Here is a 26688-nt window from a genome sequence, read left to right as displayed (position 1 = left end):
ATCAGAATCACTTATTTAATTTTTTTGTTGAACTGCTTTTGTCTTTGGCCTCTGTAGTGTTCAATGTACTTGTCTGGCTATTGTCTGGCAATCTTCAGACTGTTTTTTTATTGAGCGCTGAAGCCATGAGCGGAGAGTGGAACAGAACAACGTACTTTTACAGAAGATCAGGTCGCATTAACGGACAATGTGTTTTTCATGAATGGGGCAGTATTCTATGGAACAACACAGTTGAAATCAACTATGAACAATAAGACACGCTCGGCTACTTTATTTATCGGTAAAAATCTGAATAAGTTTCGCAAAACACAATATTAATGATAATGATTAAGTGATCCAATGAGGTCTTGAAATTCAAAATATACACTGTAGTCTTCAGTGTACTTGTCTGGCTATTGTCTGGTAATCTTCAGACTGTTTGTTTATTGAGCGCTGAAGCCATCTATCTTTTTGAATTTCAAGACCTCAGTTGATGACTTAATCATTATCTGCAAAATTTATTGAAGAATTTTAAGCGTTCTTTAAGCTAGCCGATTTTTGAGCGTTCAATAAACTAGCCGAGCGTGTCTTAATGTTCATAGTGGAGTTTAACCGGGTTGTTCCATGGAATAGTGCCCTCTTCATAAAAAACACAGTGTCAGTGAATGCGACCTGACCTTCTTTAAAAGTACGCTGTTCCGTTCCATTCTTCGCTCATGGCTTCAACGCTAAAAAAACAGTCTGAAGATTGCCAGACAATAGCCAGACAAGAACACTGAAGACTACAGTGTATCTTTTTGAATTTCAAGACCTCAGTTGATGACCTAATCATTATCTTTGAATTTGTGTTTTGCAAAATTGTGGCTACTTTTGATCGTCTTCTCTTTTCTTAAGTTTTAATTGTTGGTTCCCATGTTTTGTTTCCAAGTTACATCAATTATAGTTCTTACATATCCGTTTTACATCAAGACTTCACAACGGAGTGATTTTCAATCCTGATAAAATTGCGAATAACATTTCAAACTCAAAATGACCAAAGACCCTGAAGTTAACGACGGTCATTAGAGAGTTTTTTTTTCAGGTGTTCCGACTCAGCATTGTTTTGTGACATCCTACCACACTGGTGTTAGGAGGCAATTAATTGACATCGGAAAGTACAAAATGAAAGACGGAGTGATGCAACTGCTCAAACCCTCCATCTGCTACTCCCAATGGTAAATTTGCTCGCTTTACCTTAGAAAAAATGGGAAAATATTACTCTTATTACAATAAATCGAGATGAGTTTTGGTCCAATATACTCTCTTCTCGAACAAGTTTCAAAGCAATAATTGTAAACTTGTGTGTCTATTTTGTGTAAAATTTTTGCTCGGCCGTTTCTGCACTTTCCTCTGCTTACCACTCCTGTGCTCTTGATTTTTGTGTGATCTAAGATTCTCTCTTTCTGAAGGTAAATCTAGTACTAAAACAAAAATTAGCATGGAGGAGAGTGCGGGTTTGGGCACCTCCCTATGCACCCTTATAACACCCATAAAATTAATCAAAGCTGAACCCCTCTAAATTTATTTGGCTCTCCTGTCGTTCGCGAGCAAGTTGTCCTTCGTTAGTCGTTTTTTTTTTTAAAAAATTTTGTACGACCACGCTTTTTTCAATCTATTTTATGATTTAAAATTTTCAGAGGAAAAGACAAAGACTAGGCAAAACTTTTATTATACATCCAAATTAATTTCAGTCAAAGAGATCAGACATCAAAATCTCTAAGACGTTAAAAATAGGGTTCTCGTCCTATTTACCGATAGTTTTGTTTCGATATATTTTACGTTTTTCTTGGCCTGATTGTCAATTTTTTTGCTTCGTTGTCGTCGAACTCAGCGGGAGGAGTATGAAAAAGTTTACTTCACCGAAAAATGCAAATTTCTTAGCCTGAAATCTTTTGGTCATTCTCGAGCTTCAGTTCTGAGGTTAGAAAACTAAAAGCAAGGCAATGCGTAAGTTCTGGGCAAAAATGCAGCGAGATGAGAAGGAACAGCAAGCGGAACCTTCATCCTAGCGGTAACGGGCATAAAAAAGCGGTGCGGAGAGAAAGCCCGAAGCAAAGCACCAAAGGAGGCAGCGGAGAAAGAAAAGCGGAGATTTACATTGCATCTAAATTGTCTCAGATCTGAGACAATTTAGGCAATGTCAATCTCTGCTGTTCTTTCTCCTATTGGTATTCGACTACCAAAAACTCGAAAGAAATTGGCGAGAAATCATTTACATGAGCAACGCGAAGACGTTCTTACATGCAAAGAACCTCCTCCATTTCTCTTAGACCTTCAGCGCTTTATCTTCTTGAAAACCTTAAGTTCATTTTTTTGCTGGGGTGGATATACTAAGTCGATCCAAAGAAAAAGTACTTTTTTTTCTCGGCAAGTACTGGTCTGTGAGATTCCTGATGAGTCCGTTCTCATATTTTGAAAACTTTGAGCTCAAAAAGAGGTTCGTAAGAGCTAATTTTTTCGTTCAATCGATTCTATATTGTAACATTTTAGGGTGGCATCGCGCGGCTGTGATGGTAGAGCTGATTTGTCTCTTCTGGTGACCTCTGGCGAATGGAAAATGAGTCCCAAGTCTCTTCAGTGGCATACTCAACAAGAAGGCGTAGAAGGGAAGAAATGGTACAAGGTAATACAATATCACAGTACTACCCCCCCTCCCCACACCGGATATTATCATCCGTATTTGATCTTTTTAGCCCTTGTAATACTATATGTTAGTTGTAATGGCCCGTTCATCCTCTGGCAGTCCTACATAAACCATTAAAAATGTTATAAATCTAATGCTTTTCAAAAATGTTTGGCTGCTGTTTTTTAAAGAAAAGGTATTCGCTTATTTATGTGTAATAGAAGTGCTAATAAAGGACGCAGATTTATTTTTTGGCAACTTTTCATGGAAATTAAGTTTTGTTTAAAATGCTAATCTTTCTATTGATTTTCAGGAATTTTGCATCAATTGTATCAAAAATTGAATAAAATCACTTTTTCCCATCATCATAACATTTTAGATTTTTTTCTTTTAAACAACGTTTCTTTTCGTTAACTTTTTTAGTGCAATCACCTGATTGGCCACTTTGATTGGGTACCATAGATTTGATAGCTGATCAATGGATGCAATCTCTGAATTTATAAAGATGTAATTCAAAATCTGTCCCTTTTTTGAGAATACAAAAAATTCATATTTGATGCCCAAAAATTTACGCGAATCGAATTGCAACCTAATTTTTGTCAGTATAAATATTTAGTTTGCTCATTCCTTTGCTGGAATCTATTCAGCTAAATTTTTTCGGTAACGATGACAGATTTTATAAAAAATGAATACCAATTGTTTAGGGTACCATGTTTAAATAATATTAATACAAGTCAGAGTAGATCAGAAGTTGCGTTGGCTAAATGGTCGAAAAGCAAAACACCATTTTTTATCCGTGTCTCCTTTGGCATATAATTCAAGTTATCGTAGCGTTTTGTCAAATCAAAATCTGCCCCTTTTGAGAATACAAAAAATTCATATTTGATGCCGAAAAATTCACTCGAATCTCGAATTGCAACCTAATTTTTGTCAGTATAAATATTTAGTTTGCTCATTCCTTTTCTAGAATCTATTCAGCTAATTTTTTTCGGTAACAATGACAGATTTTATAAAAATGGATACCAATTTTTTAGGGTACCACGTTTAAATAATATTAATACAAGTCAGAGTAATTCAGAAGTTGCGTTGCCAATTGGTCGAAAAACAAAACACCATTTTTTTATCCGTGTCTCCTTTGGCATATAATTAAAATTATCGTAATGTACATTTTGTCAATTCAAGATCTGCCCCTTTATGAGAATACAAAAAATTCATTTTTGATGCCGAAAAATTCACTCGAATCTCGAATTGCAACCTAATTTTTGTCAGTATAAATAATTAGTTTGCTCATTCCTTTTCTGGAATCTATTCAGCTAAATTTTTTCGATAACAATGACAGAATTGATAGAAATGAATTTATTATGGCACCAAGTTTAAATAATATTAATACAAGTCAGAGTAGATCAGAAGTTGCGTTGGCTAAATGGTCGAAAAACAAAACACCATTTTTTTAATCCGTGTCTCCTTTGGCATATAATTGAAATTATCGTAATGTGCATTTTGTTAGTTCAAGACGTTTCTAAGTTCAAAATATCAACCGGAATAGGTCAAAAATACTCGTCTTTGTTTGTTCATTGGTTATGGTTGTTTTTTTTTAAATCAATTCGTTACAAAACTAGAACCACATTGTACTGAGTATAAATACTCAGCCTGATCGCTGTTTTCCGTACACATGTAGAAGGATCAAGAAAATAAGCGAATGCAGAGAACGGTGACATGCTCAAACGCTGATATTTATGCCGGCATTTTTCGCATTTTAAGTGTGCGTAAAATGGTGACAGTTCATTGATTCTAAACCTTTGATCTCGTCGCCGACTCTAATCTAGTCCTTTGATTTTTTTTTTTTTTTGGGGGGGGGGGAGTTTAATTGCCAATTCATGCATTCCTACTGTCACCACAATTCACATCAAGAATTTAGTCAATTTTGTTTTGATTTATTTACGTTTTGTCTACAATGTTCGCCTTATGATTGATTTCAGCAAATGTGGTTTTCAAAACGTAATGTTAACAAAATTAAGGGGCTTACATTCAACTGATATTGTGCCAGTGGTACGCGCAACAATCAAAAGGGGTAATTTTGTTCCAAACAAAACAATGTTGGTTTCTTTACACAAATAAAGGTTCGGAAATAGTTCAATTCTCATGGTTGCAGAAAATTTTTTGATGAAATCTTACGGATTTCTGAACTGTGTCTGTCGAACAACAGTAGGCAAAGGGTAGCCCGGACAAAGCGTGTCAATAAGAACTATTATACAAGATTGTTCTCGGCTTAACCAACGCTGTCGTCAGTGAAGCAACCTGACTAGCTTGGTTCACTGACGTCCGATAGCAGTTATGATTTTAAAACAAAATTTAAGTTACAGATTAAGAAAAACTTGGGATCTATTCTGTCCCCCCAAGCTTAGTGGGTTTTTACGCCTACTGGCGCACGTGCTTTTTTTTAACATAGTAACGTGCTATAATACAACATATAATTGGGGGGCGTAAAAAGACTGGGGGGGGGGGGACAGAATAGATCCAAAACTTATTGCTGCAATGCAAAATGGAACTACGTGTGAACTGTTTTCACTTCCCCGTGAGCAAAGTTTCTGTGATGATAAATCTATGGGAACAAACCAATGCTAGTTTTTGCAATGATAATAGTCCATCTATCCGTATGAGATTCAATAACATTGGATCATCAATTACAGTTTACATATACCGCTGTAAGGCTGCCACCATATTAATTATAGCCGATCTTTTTCTATTGGGGCACAATGGTTACCTACATTTTTTAATGTTTTTTGTTTTTAACAGATGGAGGGGCGAGTTGAAGTTCCTGTGTCAATTGACTGGATTATCTATCAGAGCTCTGGAAGTGATCTCGTATTTTGGAATGGCAACTATGGACCAAAAACAACAGCCTGTTCACTTATTATGGAGATATGAGTATTCACATCAAATACTTTGTTAACTAAATGCATGATACAATAGTTTTGCTGAACGATTCGGGCTCCATTTTAGAACCGCAGTAGTGATAAGGGGGGGGGGGGGGGTCTGTCGCACACTTTTAGACACATTTTTACTGACAAATTAGCCCTCATTATGATATATTTACGATTTCCGGTAAATTGAGATTATTAATAGCCGTCGCGAGACTCTCAAAGGCTATTATTTAGGCACTCTTATTTTGCATAGAATTTGAATTCTATAGGGACGCTGTCTTTTTAACGACTCGAATAGGAAGTTTCTGTTTTCACCCATTTTTATTGGAGTGAATTCGAACAGGAAATGAAATGCGTAAAAATGTTTGCAGTGATTTGATTGTGGATCAAAATTGAAGTAGTGCGAAAAGAGAACAGTTTTTTTGTTCATACAGCTGTTTTACTAGAGAGTGCCATAAAATGATGTGCAAAAATATTTCCGTAAGTGAACGAAATCTTTTGTCCATGCTCACCTTTTCAAGCAGCTTTTTGTTGACAAATATTGTTGGTTAAACGGTTTGATTAATCTATAATAATGGTTCTATGTTCGTGTTGATAGTGTTTATAAATTCTTTTGGATTATTAATGTGAGTTTTATACTAATTTGGATCTTTAGATTTTAGGCTGTTTTATCAAATTTTTGCGTATTGTTTTGTTTCATTGCACTCATTGGGGATTGAATTAACACCTATTGTTCGATGGGAAGTATTTTAATGCGGTTTTAATTATTTGAAAAAGTGTTTTTGCTGAAGAATTTGACAAAAATTGAGAAATTTAAAACTGAGGTCACTTCCTTGCAGTTTTTCGAACTTTCTTTGAAATCAGTCCAATTTTTTCCAGAACACACATGATCTTCGTTTGATTAAAGAAAATTTGTCGTTTATATGTGCACTTCTCTGATATGAGGAAACAACTGAATTTTTCTATATTCTAGTTTAGTTTTTTTTTGGGGGGGGGGGCAAATTTTTTCATAAATTTACCATAAAATATATTTCTCAAAGGATTGTATTTTTGGCACTGATGGTTCATCGAGTTTTTCCGGAATTTTTTTCTAAGATCTGTTCACACATTTTCATGGTTTGTATTCTCAGTGATTTTAGTCTTAGCCATACACGCGGTGGAGCGAAAAATCAAGAAGTGGTTTTTTGTGGCGCGAAATGTTTTTACTCTAAAGTAAAGTAAAGTAAAGTAATGTTAAAGTAAAGTGAGAAAATTGTTTTTTACAAAAATTTTGTCTCTAGATTGTGATTTTTGATCAAATTCAACATTTTAAGTATCTTTTTTTTGCAGTTTTCATCGTTTTTTTTCTAAGCGCCCTTCTTGAGCAAATTCCAGGAGTTTGTTTTTTTTAGTTTTTTTGCTGAGTCAATGAGTTATTGTAGTTTATGACATGCATGCTTTGTTTTTTTTGCAAGATGTTTTTACGCATTTTCCTTGACTTTGAGTTTGTGAAACGGCTAAAGCCCGGTGGTCATTAGTTTTTGTCAGAGGTCCTAAGTTGGCTCCATTAGTGTTTCAACCGCTCAGTGTGCTGACGCTGCAGGCAAGGCCCAAAATTGACCAAAATGTTACTATTTCTGTTGCACTTTCAAAACATTTTTTTGGCAATTTTGCTTTTATTTTTTCCGTTTTGTCTCTGTTTTCTGTATGATCAATTTGAATGCTTTTATTCATATCTAACGTTTTTCACGATTGTGACAGAATTTGCCTTCAAAAGGTATTATTTTTAATGGCCGCCTCAGCTTCTCAGCCGGCTATTATAGAGCTCCTATTTTTTTAACTTCGTCGAATAAAAAATTTTCAGCCTTAACGTTGTTCACAGCTTGTTTAAAAAATTGCGTGAAATCTAAAGGTGTTTTTAGACAGCTGTCACTCAGCAAAGCAATTCAAATTGAAGTCAGTATCAAAAAACGAAATCAGAAATAGAAAAGGGATAAACCCATAAAGCCCAATTTTAGATGCCCGTTACTCAAACATTGTTCTTAGTTACCTTCTCTGATGCTTATTGACATTGATACTAGCCTCCTTGTCGCTTCAATACGAAACAGGAGTATGTTGAGCTCCAAAATGTGATAAAAATGGTTCGCAATTTAAAATTGTTTGTGTACAAAAATCATTTTTTTCATCAGTTTTTTCTTCTTTCAATCCCAATCTTGGTTATGGGATTGAATGGCGGCTGTTTTCCGACAATCTGCCGGGTGTGTTTTTATTATGCCTTTGTTTTCTTTGTCTAGTTGTGCTTATTATTTGCGTTATTCATTGACTTTCAAGCAACTTATTTTCAAGGCAATCGTAAAAATTGTTTTAGCCAAATATTTGTCGGCCTTTTACTTAGTCTGTATAAGTTGGTGTTTTTTGGGCCAAACTTCCATTGTTTAAATGTTTTTTAAGTTCACGTTGTTAGACTTGATAACTTCGATAACCTTTTTTTCAAAAAGTTAAATGTTTTCAAGATTTCAAGTTGCTTTGTTTAAAAGTCTGATAGTGTTCTCTTCTGTTTTTTCCTTTCATTGACCTATAATTCGGGAGTGGTCCTGCTATGTTTTTGTAATTCGTTTTATCTTTCGATCACTTATTTCGTTTTCTATAATTCATGACTTTCACGTATTATTTATGACGTATCAGACTCAATGTTCCAAGTGAATGGATGTAGAATATATACAGCAAATTTACGCAAATATATTCAAGATCGAAAAGCGAACAAAAAAACGAGATAAAACAATAACCCGTTGAGAAGAGGAGTTCTGAATCTACCAACGGAAATGCGATTTTTATGATGCCTAAATAATAGCTTCATTTTTCAGTTCCCATCAACTTTAATTGTGCTAAAATTTAACTTCACTGCTGATACTTAGCTTACTGGTGCTCTTAGTTCTTTAAAGAAACTTATAAGAATTAACTTTGAAGCTTTTGCATGAAAAAAATTAGATAGACATCTATGAATTCAATTATTTATTTCAAAACGGAAATTTTCTGTCTTCGAGTGTCCTTGGGATACTTGTTCATATTGAGAGAAAATTGATGTTTTTTTATGAAGAAGAAACTATCTGAGTCGAGAAGGAGCGCTAGTTTTGCAAGATCTTTCTATAGATCTCTTGCCAGATTCATTTTGGCTTTCGTCTGGGGTAGATATAACCCCTGGAATTAAACTAGATATTACCAGGCTTGTTTATTATTATAACCAAGAATGAACGTCTAAAATAGTATGGACGTCATTTCCAATTTCAGACCTTATGGTTGAATAATTCCATGATTTTTGCATCTTTGAAGTGCTATTCAGTTCGTACGAAATGTCTGCCTTTGGGAGTTTACCCGAAGATGCTTTGAATGCTATCTTACTTCGAGTACCTGCAATTGATCTGGTGTTGAACTGTTCTTTCGTTTGCAGACATTGGCTTCATCTTCTTCCAGGAAGGTTCTTTTAGCTTCAAAGGTGAAATGGTTTCTTCAATCAACTAATTTTCTTAAAATTATCTTAAATTGCCCATGTTACAAAATGAGTTTTATTAAGATGACAGGAATACAACTTATTGTCAGAAACTGAAGCTATGAAGGTTTTGAAGAATCCAAGAATTGCATTGTTTTTATGGTGCACTGTCCTTTTTGCAATTGACAGAATTTGGATTGTATTGGTCCGCTGTCTTTCCTACGACTCGACGAAAATAATGATTATTTCTTTTATCTGTCTTTTCACTTGATTATTTTCCTTTGTTGATGATCAAAAATGAAGTGCGGAGAGAAATGAATGGTGTTTATGCTCATACCCATTTTTGGGAGATTTTGCTCTACATTCTGTAAAGTTTAATCTTAGTTCTTGACCCGAGTTATTTCTTGATAGAGCGAGAAAAATGACCAAATTAAATTTGCTTGTTTTCATAGCTAGGAGGTTGAAAGGTAAGTGAGGCTGTTTTGCGGTGCTCCAGGTTTCTACAATTCAAAGAATCTGAACAGTATATAACCGCTGTGCCTTAAATATCGGTTAACACACTCGTATGATTTGCGATGTCAATTATGAGTGATAATTTCGTTTACACCGAACGAATGTGGTTTTTGTTCTATATGGGCTTCTAAATCGGTTCTGAGACATTTTCCTGTGTGTTGCTGGTGCAATAAAATTTCTTTGGATTGTGTTCTAAGAGTTGTTCAGCTTTCTTTCTAAACAGTTTCGATTATACGTTTATTTTTCTCGTATGGCAATTTGACTGCTGCCTTGCTGTTTTTTTTTTGTTTTGTTCTTTTTGATAGCCGCCTCAGCTTCTCAGCCGGCTATTATAGCGCTCTTTTTTGCTTCGTCTAATAAAAAAATTTTGGCTTTACCTCAGTTCACAGCTTGTTCAACATTTTGCTTGAAATCTTTGACTTCTCCAGGCTAGTTTCACTTTTCTCTCATTCTGGTTTTAGATAGCAGTTGCTCAGCAAGGAAATTCAAAATGAACAGAGTCAGTATTAAAAACCGAAATCAGAAATAGAAACGTGATAAACTCATAAAGACCAATTTTAGATGCCTGTTACTTGAACTTTGTTTTTAGTTACCAGCTCTAATGCCTGTTGGTATTGGTAATAGCCCCTGTGTCGTCTCATTACGAAACAAGAGTATGTCCCGCTCCAAAAGGACATCAATAAAGTTCTTATTTTAAAAATTGTTTGTGTGCAAAAATGATTTTTTTTCATTGGGTTTTTTAATAGCCGCCCTGATCTCCTCAGCCGGCTATTATAGCGCTCCTATTTTTTACAATTCAAAGAATTTGAATTGTATTGGGGCGCTGTCTTTTTTTAAAGATCTGTTCACACATTTTCATGTTTTTTGAAGTCAAATTGGAGTAGTGATTTTGGTCACGCCGAAACAGGAAATGGAGCGAAAAAGCGAGTGCTTTTGCGGCGTGAATATTTTGCTCTAACTTTAAAGTAGAGTGAGAAAACGGTGTTTGAACAAAAACTCGGTTTCTCGCTAGTGGTTTTTTGTTCACATGCGGCTTTTTTCTAAATTGTTTTCCCAATCCATTCACAGCTCATTCTAGGCCTAATTTTTTTGTTTGAATCAAATTTTAATTTCTCGCTAGTGGTTTTTTTTTGTTCACATGCGGCATTTTGACATTGATTTTCTGTTTTTTTTTTTCTTTTTTTGATCTGATTTTTTAAAAATGGTTTTCTCAATTCACTCATAGTCCATTCTAAGTCTAGTTTTTCTGTTTAGTCAATGAAAATTCTTTGAATTGTACGTCAGGACTTGTCCTGCTATGTTTTTTTACTTCGTCGAATAAAAAAAATGTTGCGCGATATCTTTTTGACTTCTCTAGGCTAGTTTCTCTCTTCTCTCATTCTGCTAAAAGTGATTTTGAACATCAGTAGCTCCAAAGCAATTCCAAATGTAGAGTCAGTATAAAGAATTGAAGTCAGAAGTAGAAACGGGATAAACCCATAAAGCCCAATTTTAGATGCCCTCTGTTTGAACGTCGTTCCTATAAGTCTTAGTTACCGTCTCTAATGCTTATTGGTATTGATAGTAGCCCTTGTAGACTCTCTCTAAGAAACAGAAGTACGTTATGTTCAACTACGAAGAAATGCCATCAAAATAAATCGGACTTAAAAAATGTTTTTGAACAAAAAATTTTTTTTTTCAATATCTTCTATTCTTTCAATCCCAATCATGCTTATTGGAATCAACGGCGGCTATTTTCCGGCAATCTGCCGGGTATGTTTCTCTTCTTTCCATCCCAATCTTGGTTATTGGAGTCAAAAGCGGCTATTTCCCGGCAACCTGCCGGTTAAGTTTTCTAAGTGGTCTCCAAAATCTGTTCGTTTTTTTGGTGTAGTTTTCTGTTTGAGCAATTGTAATGCTCTGAATTGTAGCTAAGGAGTTTACTTGAATTAGTTGAATTTAATTAGCTAATTTTTCATTTATTCAAGACGATACAGCAAAGAAAAAAGAGGCAGAGCAGTGTTACGTTTCGATTTCTTCTTTGCAGCATGTAAAATAGAGTGCAAAACTAGCACGTTAGTTTTCGAGGGAGAGTTTTTGGTATCGTGACAGTTTTTATGTTCTCAGTGTTTCGTCCAGTTTTTCTTCTGATTTTTTCCTTAAGCAGTTTTGATTTGAAAAGACCATTTTTATGAATTTGTCGGTCTAGATTTTGTGACTTTGTCATTTAGATTTTGATTTCGAAATCGGTATTTCGCCTATAATGAAGAATTGCTCTCATATTCTGGCTATTTTGTGACTAATTAGTTGTATATTTGGCCAATTGGTTTTTAAAATTTTGCTTTGATGCCCGTTTTACGCTTTGAAGATCGCAAAAATTTTTTCTTAGCCAGCAGATTTGGTGCATTTGACGGAGCTCTTGGGGCGCTGCTAGAAATTTTTTTAAGCATGATCAAGGACTCGATTTTTAGGAATATTCACAAGGATTTTTTTGGGTTCTTAACAAGTTTTTATTCATTGTCTTTCTGATATATCAAGCTTTTCTTGGATTAATGCATTAATTTCCTATTGTTTTTTTGTCATCATGCAGTATGTTACGCTCTAGAATTGACTATTGAGCTCATTTGCTCAATTTCTGTTGTTGATCTGAATTCTACTTCAAGCTTCGAGAAGTTCAGATTTTCTTTCCTTTTTTGATGAGAAATTTTTTGTACCTGCTCAAACTGCTCTGTATTAAAATAAGTTCCTCGTTAATGAGTTAATACTGAGATTCGATTTGTTTCTAGAGGCTTTCGTTTTTTAAAAAGATTGGCTGGAAAATCATCATTGAAATGTAATCAAATAATAGTTTTCTACGTATTGCTGATTTCTTGTATGCCCAAATTGTTCATAAGTTTTTTGGATGAAATGCGTTTTTGAATAGGTAATATAGGTTTTTCGTGTACAATTTTGTCTATTTTAACTTGGTTATGACCTGGCGAGTTTAGCACAAATTACTTGTTACGACTCGAAGAGGCGTATTGGTATTGTACAGGTTTCTTACATCTCGAAGAGAAGTGTTGGCATTCTACAGGTTTTTTAAACTGAAGTCATGACTTGAATTTTTGACTTTCGTTTTCGAATTTTGACTTGTTTTAGAACGTTGACTTCTGTTTTCGTACAATGGACTTTAGTTTAGTTTGTAATGTGTAGTAAATAGGAACTAATTGTAATATTAAAGGTGAAAAAGTTATTTTAGAATTTTTGATCCCATGCAAGTCCCTCCAACATATCTAACCTACCCGTCCCCCCAAATACCCCACGCCTACCCTATACACGCATCGTTCCCCCTCCAAATACCCCCCCCCCCCACTTACCGCCGTCCCCCACCTATCGAGCCACATTTCTCACTAAAAGTTGACTTTTTTTAAATCTTTAGTGATATCTCACTAATTGGTTTTTTATTTGTTCATATTTCTGAAATAGGTAGGATTAAATGCCGGTTTTGGTTACACGTCTCTTCGATTCGTTTACGTTATTCTACCGGCTACAATTTTAAGCTGAAGCAATTTTGTTCATAACTTCAATTTGGACTTTTTTTTCTATTCGAACATTTGCCCCCGTTTTTGAACGTTGACTTCTATTTTAGCAGTCAGTGTTTGTGAAGCTTTGTTTGTAATGTATAGTAAATAGGAACTGCTGGTTATATTCAAGGTGAAAATTTCATCTCGAATGTTTTTGATCCAATTTAAGTCCCTCCTACCTATCTAACCTACTTCTCTATCAACTAGGTTGGATAATTAAAAGTTCTTGTTGCACAACTCTCCGAGTCCTTTCTGTTCTTCTACCAACAGGCTATGTTTATCGTATCTTGTAATTTATTTTATGAAAATAAATTGAACTCAATTAATCAACTTGTCCACCCACAAGTTGATTAATTGAGTTCAATTTATTTTCAGATCAATTATACAAAACACTTTGGACCAAATCATCGAAAAGTCTAAACAATAGTTTCATTTTAACGACGATTGCGTCCATTTTTGGGGGTCTGTTTTCCAATTCGACGAATTTGTCGAATGCGAGTTTTGAGAACTTACTTGTTCAGACCTGAAAACTGATATTAGGAACATCAATTCATAAGCTGTCTCTCAGACGTTCAATAGAAACTTTCCTAGAAACAGTTCCATCAGGCTACCACAAATCCTGCTATCTGGAATTCAAATATTATATATCGGTTTTCATTCTCCCCTATCATTGGATGAGATTTATTTTTGCGAAAAAATAATATTCCCGTTAAAACTGTTTGATTACGCTAATCTACTTCCAAAATTTGTTTTGTTGCTATCGCATCAGCGGTTGAATTTATCGAATGCGGGTTTTGAGAACTTGCTTGTTCAGACCTGAAAACTGATATTAGGAACATCAATTCATAAATTGTCTCTCAGACTTTCAATAGAAACTTTCCTAGAAACAGTTCCATCCAGCTTATACGAACGTATATGAACCGTATGATCTAGCATTTTTTTCAAGCTGCGATAACGGGACCAGATGTGCAGCAGAACTGCTTAGTCTTTGCATTTTCACATGCATTCGTTAAAAGGATCAGCGCGTCATAAGTTTTAATTAAATATCTATAATATTTTGAAGTGATGCGTTCTGCTAGAGTAGCTGCAAAACTCACTAATTGAACTGAATTGAATTGATTTGAATGGATTGAATAAGGAAAGAAAGAAAGAATGGAACTGCAATATGAAACTACTTCTTGAACTAAAATACTTATTCCAAGTTTTAAAATCAATCTTTTTATTTATACACTTCTAAATTGATCCGGGTTCTGCTCCTGTTCAATGGTGTCTTTTATAAATTCAAAGTTCAAATTTTGAGTTGCGTTTTGGAAAATCAGATTTTAGCCCGCATCAATAATGCAGCGCATAACATTTTTGGTCGTGATATTTTTTTCGGTTGTGATATGTTCATATCTAGTCCCACGGGCTGCTAAGGCTTGGCCGTGGCTTGCGAGACATGGCCAGATGGGTTAATTTTATACCCGCTTGCAAATAATGACCAATATTGGCCAATGAGAATAGAACAATTTTCGATCTCTCGTTTCTATTTATTCCCTTGTTCATTGTATAATATCTATTTTTCTATCTATTGTCCTTTCGATCTATTGTCTGGTCACACCTTCTCGTCTTTTATGAAAGCATTGCAACCTTTGACCAATTGTGGTTACTTTTTAAATTGTGGTTACTTATTGTGGTTACTTTGTGGTTTCTAGAATTCGGTTCAAACAAATTATTTTAAAAGACAAAAAAGAAATCGCTAACTTAATTAATATTTGTTTTTCTAAATTAGATTTATACGAAGGCGAGACAGAAAAGTTTGAGCTACCGGACTATGATTTTGACAAAACTGAGTTTTCCTTCAGACATAACGAGAAAAGAACTGTTTACTGTAATTGATCATTTACCACAAAACAAAGCAGCGGGTCCTGGATTACTTACTACATGGTCCTTCAAGTGTAGCAAAATGTCTATTGGAACACATCTACAGTTTGCAATAAACGAATGCATATCAAAAAATGTTTTTCCCGATGTACTTAAAAAAGCATATGTAACTCCAATTTACAAAAAAGGTGATCCACTGGAAGCAGAAAACTACCGACCAATTTCAGTTACACCGACTCTTACAAAAATTTTTGAAAGACTTTTGCTCCAACAAATGCTAGAATATGTTGAAAAGTATGAAATAATCAATAAAAATCAGTTTGGGTTTCGGAAAAGAAAATCTTCGAATGATACAGTAATATCGTTGACAGAATCAGTGAACAGTTTGTTAAAAGAAAACGAAACCGTTGTTAGTATATTCTTGGATTTGTCCAAAGCTTTTAACTCAATATCTCACAAAATTTTTCTCGAAAAAATTGCAAAATATGGATTTAGTACGGAATCAATTGCAATGCTAGAATCGTTTTTATCTAACAGAAAACAATGCGTAAAGAACGGCATTGAATATTCGAACTGGGTGACAATCAATCACGGAGTACCTCAAGGAACAGTTCTCGGACCTTTAATTTTTATTATGTATATCAACGATTTCCCAGAAAAAATGAAAAAAAGAGAGGAGGTTTTACAGTTTGCAGATGACAAATGCATTATTTGTCATTCCAAATCCGATGAAAATCTTTTATGAGAAATTAACAGTGTATTTGAAAATACTGACAGTTATATGAGGCAAAATATGCTAACTTTAAACCGAGATAAAGCACAAATTGTGGTTTTTTCAAAAAATGCTGAATCAAAAATTGAACAATTTCATTATAATGAAATTTTCATAGAGCCATGAACAAGTTGTCGTTATTTAGGTATAATGATTGATAACAATCTAAATTTTGATATTCAGCTAAACAAAACGTTAACAAAAATGGCAAATGCTATTAGGTCAATTTACTTAGTAAGACATTTTCTACCATTAAAAGCAAGAATCGGGCTTTTTAAATCACTTGTTTTGTCCCATCTCAATTTCAGTGCCATTTTTTTTTCAATCGTTGTCGGTTATGTCACTTCAGAGAGTTAATAGGCAAATAAATTGGGGAATAAAGGTTTGCCACCTTCGCAAAAAGTTTGACAGTGCAAAAGATTTATTATTGAAAGACAAAATTTTACCAGCAGAGCTTTTCATTAAAAAAGTTTGTCTTCCTAAATTTTTTGACCTCCTCTCACAATATAAAGAGAGCAGTCGAGAAACCAAAAACTCCTCATTCAGGATTTTTGAAAAGTACGAATTGACCAAAAACTCCAGAACTCTCCAGTACTTTCCAAAGAATAAGTGCCATTCCTAATGGAGTGACAGGTCACTGATTAGAAATTTTTCTAGGAAGTGGAATAATTTGCCAATTGAAATCCGAAAAGAGAAAACTAATAAATTTAAGGAAAAACTAAGCAGCGAAATGGTCAAACTGCATGAACGTGTTCCAATAGATAGACAAGTAAGAGGCTTTAGACATTTCTTCTACTGAAGTATAAAGACCAAACTATTCATATATTTACGAGGCGATTTTGAAAATGTAAATATTTAACCAAACATTTTTGTTGTGGTTATAACTTTAAATTTACATTTTTGAAGATTAAAAAAGAAATCCTGACTTTTTCCGTCACTCTGACGGTTATACTTTGAGATGAACAAAAAAACCGACTGATGTGAGTTTTAGAGTCAGAACTTTTGAGGCGAAAATAACAGTCTCACTCTAAGCATCTCGAATTTTTCACAAAAATTTAATTCATTTCTTAATGAGTTCGATTTGGGAATGGATGTTGTTCTATCTTTTTGCCTGTGTAATCTTCGCTCGTCTGTTTAGCCAATAACTGAAACAAGTTCAAGTTGGTGAGATATTAATGGCTTATTTCAAACAAATGGCAGGTGCCCGACAAGGCGATGTATTCTCACCAATTCTTTTCTGCTGAGCAATTTCCTATTAACTTGAACACTGAATTTGATTAGAGCTCACACTAGTCGTTCGAGAGCAATTCTTCCGACGTTTAGTCTGTTCTGGTTTTCAATAGTAAAAAAGAGTGCGATGTAGGCTCTGAGCGGATTTGAACCACTGATCTCCGGTTTACGAGACCGGCGCATTAACCACTATGCTACAGAGCCGTTGACTGCAAAGTTTCAGTACTTAAAAGTTTTAGCCGAACTGTAGTTATTGGCTTCTCTCCTATGACGCTGCTTTCGACACGAGTCTTCAGATTGTTATGTACATCTGCTCATAAAGCCGGGAGTTTAACTGTACACGCTTTTGTGATGCAAAAATCTCCGTAAAGACCGTTGGTGATAATTGGATTTTCATCTACTGTTCGAAAAAGTCGATTTTGTTTAGCTGTGATTATCAAAAATTTACGAAAACTTTTTGCGAAGTTTAAGATAATCACACCCAAACAAAAATGGGCTTTTTGCACAATAGATTAAAAAAAATTCAGCTATCCTTTCCACCCTAAGATTAATGTTCAGTTCGTGTGTTTTTTATAGGGGGAAAACAGGTATTCAATTGTTTTCAAACAAAATTCGGACAATTCATTTGTCCTGTTTAATTGCTCTCAAACGAAGTTTGTAGCAATTATATTAGTCCTGTCGGTCTTTTTTATGCGATTTTTTGCTTGACCGATTTTTTTCTGACGCTTTTGACTTTTGGTCCTCAAAAACGGGATAGACAGGTAGCGCCCAGTGGGCATTAAGTGCTCTTAGAGCCTTTCAGCTCTGTTTCAGCTCACTGTTTTGGAGACTTATACTTATACTAATGGTGTGAAGGGCGGTTCTTAGAGGTTGAGACATCCCCCCCCCCCCGTGGCTAGCTACTGACAAAGCCAACTGCTCGCCGGTCGTTTGAGAGCAATTCGCCCGACGTTAGTCGGTTACGTTTTGTCTTTTAACTCATTTTTTTCTGTGACCGTTTTTCCGTCTGACTTTTCAAATGTATTTTGCACGCTTGATTTCTCGTTTCAATTTTTGGTTCTTAAAGTGATCTATAATTGTAAATTTACATCAGCTTAACTTAATTGCGGGAAGTTAACCACTAAAATTCAAAAGAAATTCCATTTTTTGTAAGATTTGGTAACATATTTGGTCAATTTTAAACCAATTATGTGTCATAACTGAATGGCAATTTTTGAGTAGGGTTTGCCAAAATTGAGTAGGGTTTATTTAGTCACATTTGTGAAAAGTCGTTTGTATACATAGACTGTTAGATACATATGCAAGCTTTGTTCGGTTGTTGATGTCTTAGGTAAAATGTCTTCATTCTTACTGAGTATAACTTTTGGTTGGTATTATTTTTCATAATAAATAATATGGCAATGTTTTAAAATGCAAGACGAAGGTCTGTGATGTTTTAGCTCGCCCTCTTTCGTTTCGGAATTAATCAGATTCTGAAATTGAAGATGAATTCGGCATTGAGGATGAATTCGGAAGAATTGAGTCTGGCCAAGAATTGTCTGAAAGTGATGAGGATGAAGACCAGGTGATGAGATATGAATTCAGTATTGAGGAGAGTGCAGTTGGTGCCGATACTGTTCCGGAGATAGCGGGTAAAAGTTGAAAATAATGTACAACGTATGATATCTTAAAATGGCTTGTCTTGAAGTCAGTAACATGATATCGCACCCCAATTTCAGCACAATGTGTAACAATGTAACAAATTTTATCCTAATTTAACAAATTGATCTTTATAGCCCATTTTGCCAATCAGTCGTTGCCAAATAATCCTATTTGGTTCCACGGCGGGCATAATGACGGCGCTAACAACACTGGTTTTTTCTACCCTAGCATTTGTAGCAAGTATAGAAATTTATGGCTCTTGTTTTGTTGACCATAAGAACGGGTAATGTTGTTTTTCATCCACCCCTGTCGTTCTTTCTTTCTTTCCCTTTTTCTTTAATTCGTTCTTATCGTTCGTTGCAAAAAGAATTTTTTTCTTTTGGTCCCTATATTTTTATCTAACTCGGATGCTATACCATCAGGTTTAAGCTCCAATCCTGGCATGTTTTAACAGTCCTCAAGCATGCAGCCTAGCGTAGTATTTCCTTTATGAGGCGCGAGATGTTGCCATATTTAAGCTCCAGATTTGCTCATTTTTTGTACTCAAATCATGCCGCATAGTAAAAACAAGCGAGCCAACTTGTCACTACCAAAATTTGGTGATCAGGAATGGCAATAGACGCCAGCAATTGGCATCGGTGGCGTAATGGATAAGGCCAACGACTGTTAAGCGAGGGCTGGGGATGTGTTCGATTGAGGGCCAAAAAAGACGCATATTTTCCTGGACCGCAAATTTTGGAGTTCGGATTTTTTGTTCTTTTTTATTCGCTTCTTATCGTTTTTTCTCATCTTTCTATTTTTTCATATTTGTGCTTCTAATCTGCTCAGTAAGCTTGGCGCATAGCCAAATCAGGCGAGCCAATAAAGATTATTGACAAAGAATTGCTGGTTGAGAAATAGCAATCGACAAATGCAATACGTATTGGCAGCATAAGGGATAAGACCTATGGCTGTTAAGCGAGGGGCTTGGGTTTGCACCCGAGTTGATGCCAAAAATGATTCTTCCGTTTTCGGCCCAAAAATGGGCAATTGTTGTTTTTCATGCACTCTCGTTTTCTTTCTTCCTCGTTAATTCTTTCTTGTCTTTCTTCGTTAAATATTTTTCTCTTTCTATCTTCTCTTCTATAAAATGTAGATCGGACAAGAGCGGCAATGGTTAATTGCGCTCCTATCTTTGCATGCTTTAACTTTTCTTAGAGCTACAGCGGAGCATAACTCATGCGATTTTGAGACGCGTTATACCACCATGTTTAAGCTCCTGATCTGCACATGTTTTTGAGCTGTTTAAGCGTGCCGCATATCGGAAATCAGCGAGCCAAATAAATAGCCACTTACCAAAAATTTGCTGATTAGAAAGGACAATAGACGTAAGCGATAGGCATCGGTAGCGTAAGGGATACGAGCATTGGCTGTTAAGCGAGGAGAGGGCGTTCGAGTTCGAGTAGAGCGGGAAAAGGCGTATAATATCCTGGAACCCAAAATTTTCGAAGTTCTTTTTCTTTTGTTTTTGAGGTTTTTTTGTTCCTTTTACTTCGCTTCTTTTCGTTTTGTTCTTATCTTTCTCTGTTGTCATAATTTGGCTCCCAATCTGCACTTTTTTTGCGCTCATTAAGCTTGCCGCATAACCCAAACAGGGGAGCCAATAGTGCCATTGACCAATACATTGCTTATTGAGAGAGAGAGCAGTAGACAAATGCAATACTCAGCTAGCGTAAGAGACAAGACCTGTAGCTGTTAAGCGAGGGCATGGGTTTCTACCCGAGCTGATGCCAAAAATGGGTATGCTTTTCTTGGCCCAAAAAATAGATAATTGTTGTTTTTCGTTCTTGCTTTCTTCTTTCTTTTTATTTTTTTTTTATTTTTTGATAAAACATTTTTAACTGTTCTATCAAATACAAATTGCACTTGAGCTCAATGATTACAAGCGCTGCTATCATCACATGCTCTAACTGCCCTCAGAGCTACATCAGGCGTAACACATGCGCTTTGGGACTCGCTATACCGCCATGTTAAGGCTGCTGATCTGCATGATTTTGCGCTTTTTGAGGATGCTGCATAGCAAAAACCATCGAGCCAATTAGCTGCGTACCAAAGAAAAATTTGCTGATTAAGAAGGCGAATAGAAGTAAGCAATAGGAATCGTTAGTGTAAGGGATGAGAGCAATGACTGTTAAGCGAGGGGAAAGAGTTCGAGCCCGATTTGGATGGAAAAAGACGTATAGTTTCCTTGACCACAAAATTTGAATGTTGTTTTTCTTTTTATTTCGTTTTTTTTTGTTGCTTCATTTTTCACTTTTCGTTTTCTTTTCTGATATTTCTCTGTTGTCATAATTAGTGTCCTAAATTGCTTATGTTTTGCGCTCATTATGATTGGCACATAGCCAGTACAGGTGAGGCAAAAACCGCGGATTGTAAAAAAGCAATTGACGATTTCAACACGCATCGGTAGCTTATAGAATGAGGCTTATGGTGGTTAAGCGAGGGCATTTGTTAGCACCCAAGTTGTTGCTAAAAATTGCTCATTTTTCAACCCAAAAGTGTGTAATTGCTGTTTTTCTCTTCATGTCTTTCTAGTCATTAATAATCATTATAATCATTAAGCTTGCCAAAACAGGCAACCCAATGAAGCCATTGACCAAATTATTGCTGATTGAGAAAGAACAATAGACAAATGGAATAAGTAACGTTAGTGAATGGGATAATACCTATGGCTGTAAAGTGAGGGGCATGGGTTCGCACCCGAGTCAATGCCGAAAATAGCTGGTTTTCTCGGCACATGTACGATAGAATAAAAGTGTTTGATGTCACCCCGCTGGCTCGAACCGCGTGTCTGGTGCGTGTGTGGCGCACGTGATAACCACTGCACGTTGATGACTTGGAGGTAGTAGTAGTAGTTAGTTATGCGTTTTCCTCGCTGTCGATGTGACATTGCCAACATTAATAGTAGAAAATATGGTCAGAATGAGTACTTTTTTGTTTTTACGCAAGTTAGCCTTCTTCCGCGCAGTTTTATCGTCCCCTCTCCTCAGTATTGTATATTGTTTTATTTAGGGTGTATGTGGGGTTACAGAATAGGTCCACGGTTTGATGGTGCCATAATACAAATACTGCAAGCTTTATACTCATCTTTTTGCGCACTAAGGCGGCCCTACGTACTTTTCAGCCAGCTAGTTAAAATGAAAACAAACTGTTGTGGAAGTAAAAAATAAATCTACAACCTGAGCGTTTATCTCTCTTGAGAAATTGTAGGGGTTTTAGCTCATTTGAGAATTCTGGATGTTATAGAAATTGAGAATTTGAGCTGACATGATATGAATTTAAAAAAAATCTAAGTTGAAAAAAATCTACGAAAATCGAAGTGAACTAATTTTTGTCCAGTTTTGTTTTTCGTGAAATAATTTCCCTCTTCTTTTCTTCCAATTTTTTCACGCCGGCCCCATCGCACCCAACGAGGCTGGACTTTTTAAGTTTTAGTTAACTATAACCAAGGCCAATCTTTTTATAGCTACGAAGCTGTAAGCTGAGCGTAGCTATATTGCGGTGCTCTTGGTTTTTGTTTTGTTTCGTCGTCTGACGCTCTTTTTTCGTTTTACATTTGTTCACACAGAAAAGCTGAAAAAGTCAAATTTTCTGAATGACTTCTTCCTCTCACTAACGGCGTTTGCGCGCGTGACGTCATTTCTCACCCTCTTTAGCAAAAGTTTTTTGCGTGATTAGATTTTGATCACAAGTGACTTACCTCACTCAATAAAATGACTTTTGCACTTTAAAACTTAAGTTTAATTTGAATTTGTTTAAGGTCAAAGGAACTCATATGTGCAGTAAAGGTCCTTAATAAGAGGCTTCTGCGGAATGAATTTCAACAAGCTTTATTAATTTATCGCTAAATTTTTTTACCTAGTTTTTTGAGCGGCGTCGATTTTTTTTTCAATTTAGATCTGTATCTGTTTCTATCTCTATTATATGGCACGCAGGTCTATTCTTTCGCAGCTATTCTGGCAATCTGCCGGCTATGTTTTCATATTTTTGTGTGCATTTCGTCAGGCTTCGGTGGTTTACTTTGTTTACTTATTTTTTGTGTTTTTAAGTGGCTGATGAACCAATTTGTGATCATTGTGTCATGAATTGATTATTATGCCATCGAATGATTATTATGTCATCAAGTTATTGTTATGTTATCATATAATAATTATGTCATCATGTGATTATTATGTCATCATATAATTGTTTTGTCATCAAGTGCTTGTTATTTGATCATATGATTATTATGTCATCAAGTTAATTTTGTGTCATCATATGATTTTTATGTCAACAATTGATTATTATGTCATCAAGTGATTATTATGTCATCAAGTGATTATTATGTCATCATTTGATTATTGTGTCATTAAGCGATTGTTATGTCATCATAGGTGTCTTTGCTTTACTCAACACCCGCCCTTTGAGGACAAAAGTACATCTAGGATCATATTTTTTCCGGATCAGCTTGCGTTTGAGCGATGGCTTAGTTTGTCAGCCAGATTATTTGTTAAGGCAGTTTGATGAAAAATGGGTAGTCTTGGTATATTTTTTGGGTAATCTGGCTTTTTTTGTGTAATCATTGTGCTCACTTCAAAATACAGCTAAATACAGAATTTAAATTTCTAAGTTCGTTTCTTCTTCGAAGAAGTAGATGTAGAAATCTCATGGATGACTTACTTTTTGAAAAGGCACGAGTAAAACTTGATCAGATGACGTAATTGGTAAATGGTGGGTTTTTGGCATTGAGTCTTTTGGCTCTGAGACCGTAATATGTGTACCGGACTGTAAGTAGATTTCGCAAAAAGTTGAAAGAGTTGAACTCTTTCTACATTTTGCGAAATCTACTTGCAGTCCGGTACACATATTACGGTTTCAGAGCCAAAAGACTCAATGCTAAAAACCCACCATTTACCAATTACGTCATCTGATCAATTTTTACTCGTGCCTTTTCAAAAAGTAATTCCAGAATCATCTGAGATTTCTAATCGATTCAGTCAGCAATATACAATTGAGGATAGTTGGCAAACTCGTAGGCGGGTTGGTTGCGGGTTGGTTGCGGGTTGGGCGATTATGAGTAATGTGGAAGAATATCCTGCCTTGCTTATGATATTTTTATTTAAGATGTCCCAACACAGCACTGTTTTGTGACTTCTTTTACACCTGGTGCCAGAACTCAACTGATTGACCTCACTAAGTACAATTTGAAAGAGGGTGTATACCAGAACCCTTTCATTAAACACTATTCTGAATGAAGGCACAAATCTGTGATCTTTTCCGTTTGTGCCTAGGGGGGCACAGGATCCAAAATCTGAACTTGAGGTTCCTGCCCTGTTAAGGCGAGGCCTATAGAGGAACAAAAGAAATATTTTGAACCGCTTTTTTATTCTAAGAATGAATTGATACCTTTTTCAGAGAGTGTATACCCTTGATAGCAATTTTCCAATCTAGCCACAGTAGAGCTTAGCGACTGTTCTTTCTTGGTCACAATTTAGTTTGGCAGGTACAAAAATGAGCGCTCTCGTGAAACCTTGAAAAAGTTTTCACACAACAGAGCTTAGGGCTTTATTGGACAATTGCGTATATGATTATGTTAGAACAATCGTGCTTTGGTTGCTACTTCATATACGCAAATGTCCAATAAAGCCCTAAGCTCTGTTGTCCTAAAATTTATTTCCAGGTTAAAGATTAAGCGCATTTATTTTTTTTTTCGTTTTTATGTTTTGTTCTGAATTAATTGATCTGTTGTTTTTAACTGCTCTCCTTCGAAGTTTGTAGCAACTATTGGAAACCTTTGTGTCTTTTTGTGCTCAATGTTTGTGGCACCATGGTTTTCTAGAGCATTCTGTCGCCCCCGTGAGCGATTTAACTTCTCGTGTGACATTTTCACTCTTGACTTATTGGTTTTTCGTGCTGTCTCAATTGCTCTCCAAAAATTAAGCCTTGCTGACGCAATCTGGTTGTAGGCGAGGATATTAGTTGTGGGTACGCATCGAAAGTGGCTAGGCCGGTATCCAGAAACAACCCTCCGCGGGTAAAAGGTTGGAAAGCCCTCCCCCCCCCCCCCAAAAAAGATGGTACTTTTTACACCCTATTAAATTCTCTGTTATGTGCATAATAGGGTTTTGGATTTGACGTTACAGCAGGAGTATTGCTGTTAAAATAATGGTTGAGAATGCTTTTTTTCTATTATCTTTTTTGGAGCCCTTTAATTCACGAAGAGAGATTCTTTGAACTTCAGGTTTGTTTTTGCACTTTTTTTCAAATGTGAATGAAATCGATCCCTGTTTGATGATTTTAAGTTTTCCCTACTCATAGCTCCTAATTTACTAAAAACATTATTTGAATTATTTTAATTACGTTAACCCCTTGTATTGTAGTAATTGTATCCTAATTTTTCCGAAAATTGTGCGACAGAGTGTGTTTGTGCGATAGTTTTCATATTTGCTTTGACGTAGAAGAATCAATTTAATATGCTTGTCTCATTGATGCAATGCTCTATGCTAACAGAGAACTCGCTTGGCTGTTGTTTTTTTTTACAAAACGCCTTATTCTCCTAAGAGCGCATTGTTATATCGTTGCAAAGATAGTTTAGAATTCATTTGGAAGCTTGAGTTTTCACTCAGTTGTGCTGCGTCATGAATTTTAATTTTCGATGTGTGATGTATTCAGAATGTCATTTTTTTGCGTTTCTCCTCCCTGGTTTTCAATCTTTTTGAGGTATTAATTTGAGAATATTTATATCGTAGTCCCTTGTTTTTGGGTTTATTGACGGCGTTCATTTTTTTAATTTAAGTCCTGATGGTCTTTGTTATGCGATTTTTCGTCTAGTTAATTGCTCTCAAACAAAGTTTTAGCAATTATTTTGGTGCTGCGGTCTTTTGTATCAGATTTTTAGCTTGACCGATATTTTGTCTCACCATTTTGACTTTTCGTCCTCAAAACGGGATAAACAGGTAGCGACCAGAAGGCATTAAGTTTCATTAGAGGCCCTTGGCATTTTAGTAAGCCTTTAAGTGGTTAGTGTTGTAAAGCTTCTTGAAAGGCCGTAGTTTAAGGTTAAAAGGTCATTTTCAGGAGTTTTTCAACAGATTAGTCTCTCCTCGTGATATCTGGGGAATGAAAATTGAGTACCAAAACCATCCACTGGGACACTGAACAGGAACGTGTTGAAAGGAGAGTATTGTACAAGGTAGGGATTTGGGGTATATTGTCCCTCCTCAATGTTTTTTATTATAGTTGCGAAGTTGGAGGCTAAACATAACTATATTGCGGTGTTCCTGGTTTTTTCCTACAATTCAAAGAATTTGAATTGTATTGTTGCGCTCTCTAAGATCTGTTCACCTTTTTTTCGACCTTTTCTTTTCAATGAGAAGTCATATTGGAGGCAGTGATTTTAATCATTCTGGAGTAGCAAAAGGCGATAAGTTTTAAGGTGTAACATTTTTGCAAATTGCTCTTAAAGTGAAGTGAGAAAATGTGTCACATTTTGTTATCGCGTGAGGCATTTTGACTTGTTTTTCTCTTCATTTTCTGTAAAAAATACTTTTAAAATGCGATAAGTGTGTTCTAATAATGCTTAATTGCAGTTGTGTAAGCCGTCAAAATGAAACTAACGTTTCCCAGGATTTAAACACTATTTGTCTTCAATAAGTGATTTTTTAGATTCTACCTGTTTCTGTAGTTTTTTGTTGTTTTGTTTTTTGGTCCCGTTAATGATAGGTGACATTGGCTTTCTGCTGGGTTATATAAACTAATTTCCTGATTTGATTCGAAATCTGATGGTTTTTACGAATTTGACACTTCCTTTTTTTCAAAAAATTTCACGATTTTGTTTTAGATTTTTCAGTCTTTTATCATTACACAGAAGACAAAAAAAAACTTGTTGTCTAATGTGTAATGATGTCTAAAAATCTTTAAGAATTGTAGGAGCTCTGAGCATATTATGCAACCACACGTTTTAGATTTGCCGTGGGAATTGTGCTTATCGTAACGATTTTCGATCAGCACCATTGTAGACCACCCCATTTTTCACTACTGAAATGCTGAATAGGAAAGTTTTACTATTATCAGTAACC

The 26688-nt window shown here is 35.5% G+C and overlaps 1 protein-coding gene and 1 non-coding gene across 3 annotated transcripts in view; one reads left to right on the top strand and one right to left on the bottom strand.

The window, feature by feature from the left end:
• Positions 1-18723, top strand: part of LOC142338690 (F-box only protein 44-like) — a 38464-nt gene extending 19741 nt beyond the window's left edge. The window contains exons 6-9 of one of the 2 annotated variants that reach the window (XM_075388557.1): positions 1061-1193; positions 2509-2641; positions 5438-5569; positions 18391-18723. In XM_075388557.1, the coding sequence (XP_075244672.1) occupies positions 1061-1193; positions 2509-2641; positions 5438-5569 (398 nt within the window). In that variant the 3' untranslated portion in view covers positions 18391-18723. Of the gene's footprint in view, positions 1-1060; positions 1194-2508; positions 2642-5437; positions 5646-18390 lie in introns of those variants that run through there. The other variant, XM_075388558.1, reaches the window with a different exon arrangement.
• Positions 17083-17155, bottom strand: Trnat-cgu (transfer RNA threonine (anticodon CGU)). Its single transcript has one exon. It is a non-coding gene; the product is annotated as a tRNA-Thr (tRNA).
• Positions 18724-26688: the final 7965 nt, after the last annotated feature.

Source organism: Convolutriloba macropyga, chromosome 4 (genome assembly GCF_964194025.1).
Source record: "Convolutriloba macropyga chromosome 4, txConMacr16.3, whole genome shotgun sequence".
NCBI classification, from domain to species: domain Eukaryota; kingdom Metazoa; phylum Xenacoelomorpha; order Acoela; family Convolutidae; genus Convolutriloba; species Convolutriloba macropyga.
This window is presented reverse-complemented; position numbering and strand designations above follow the sequence as displayed.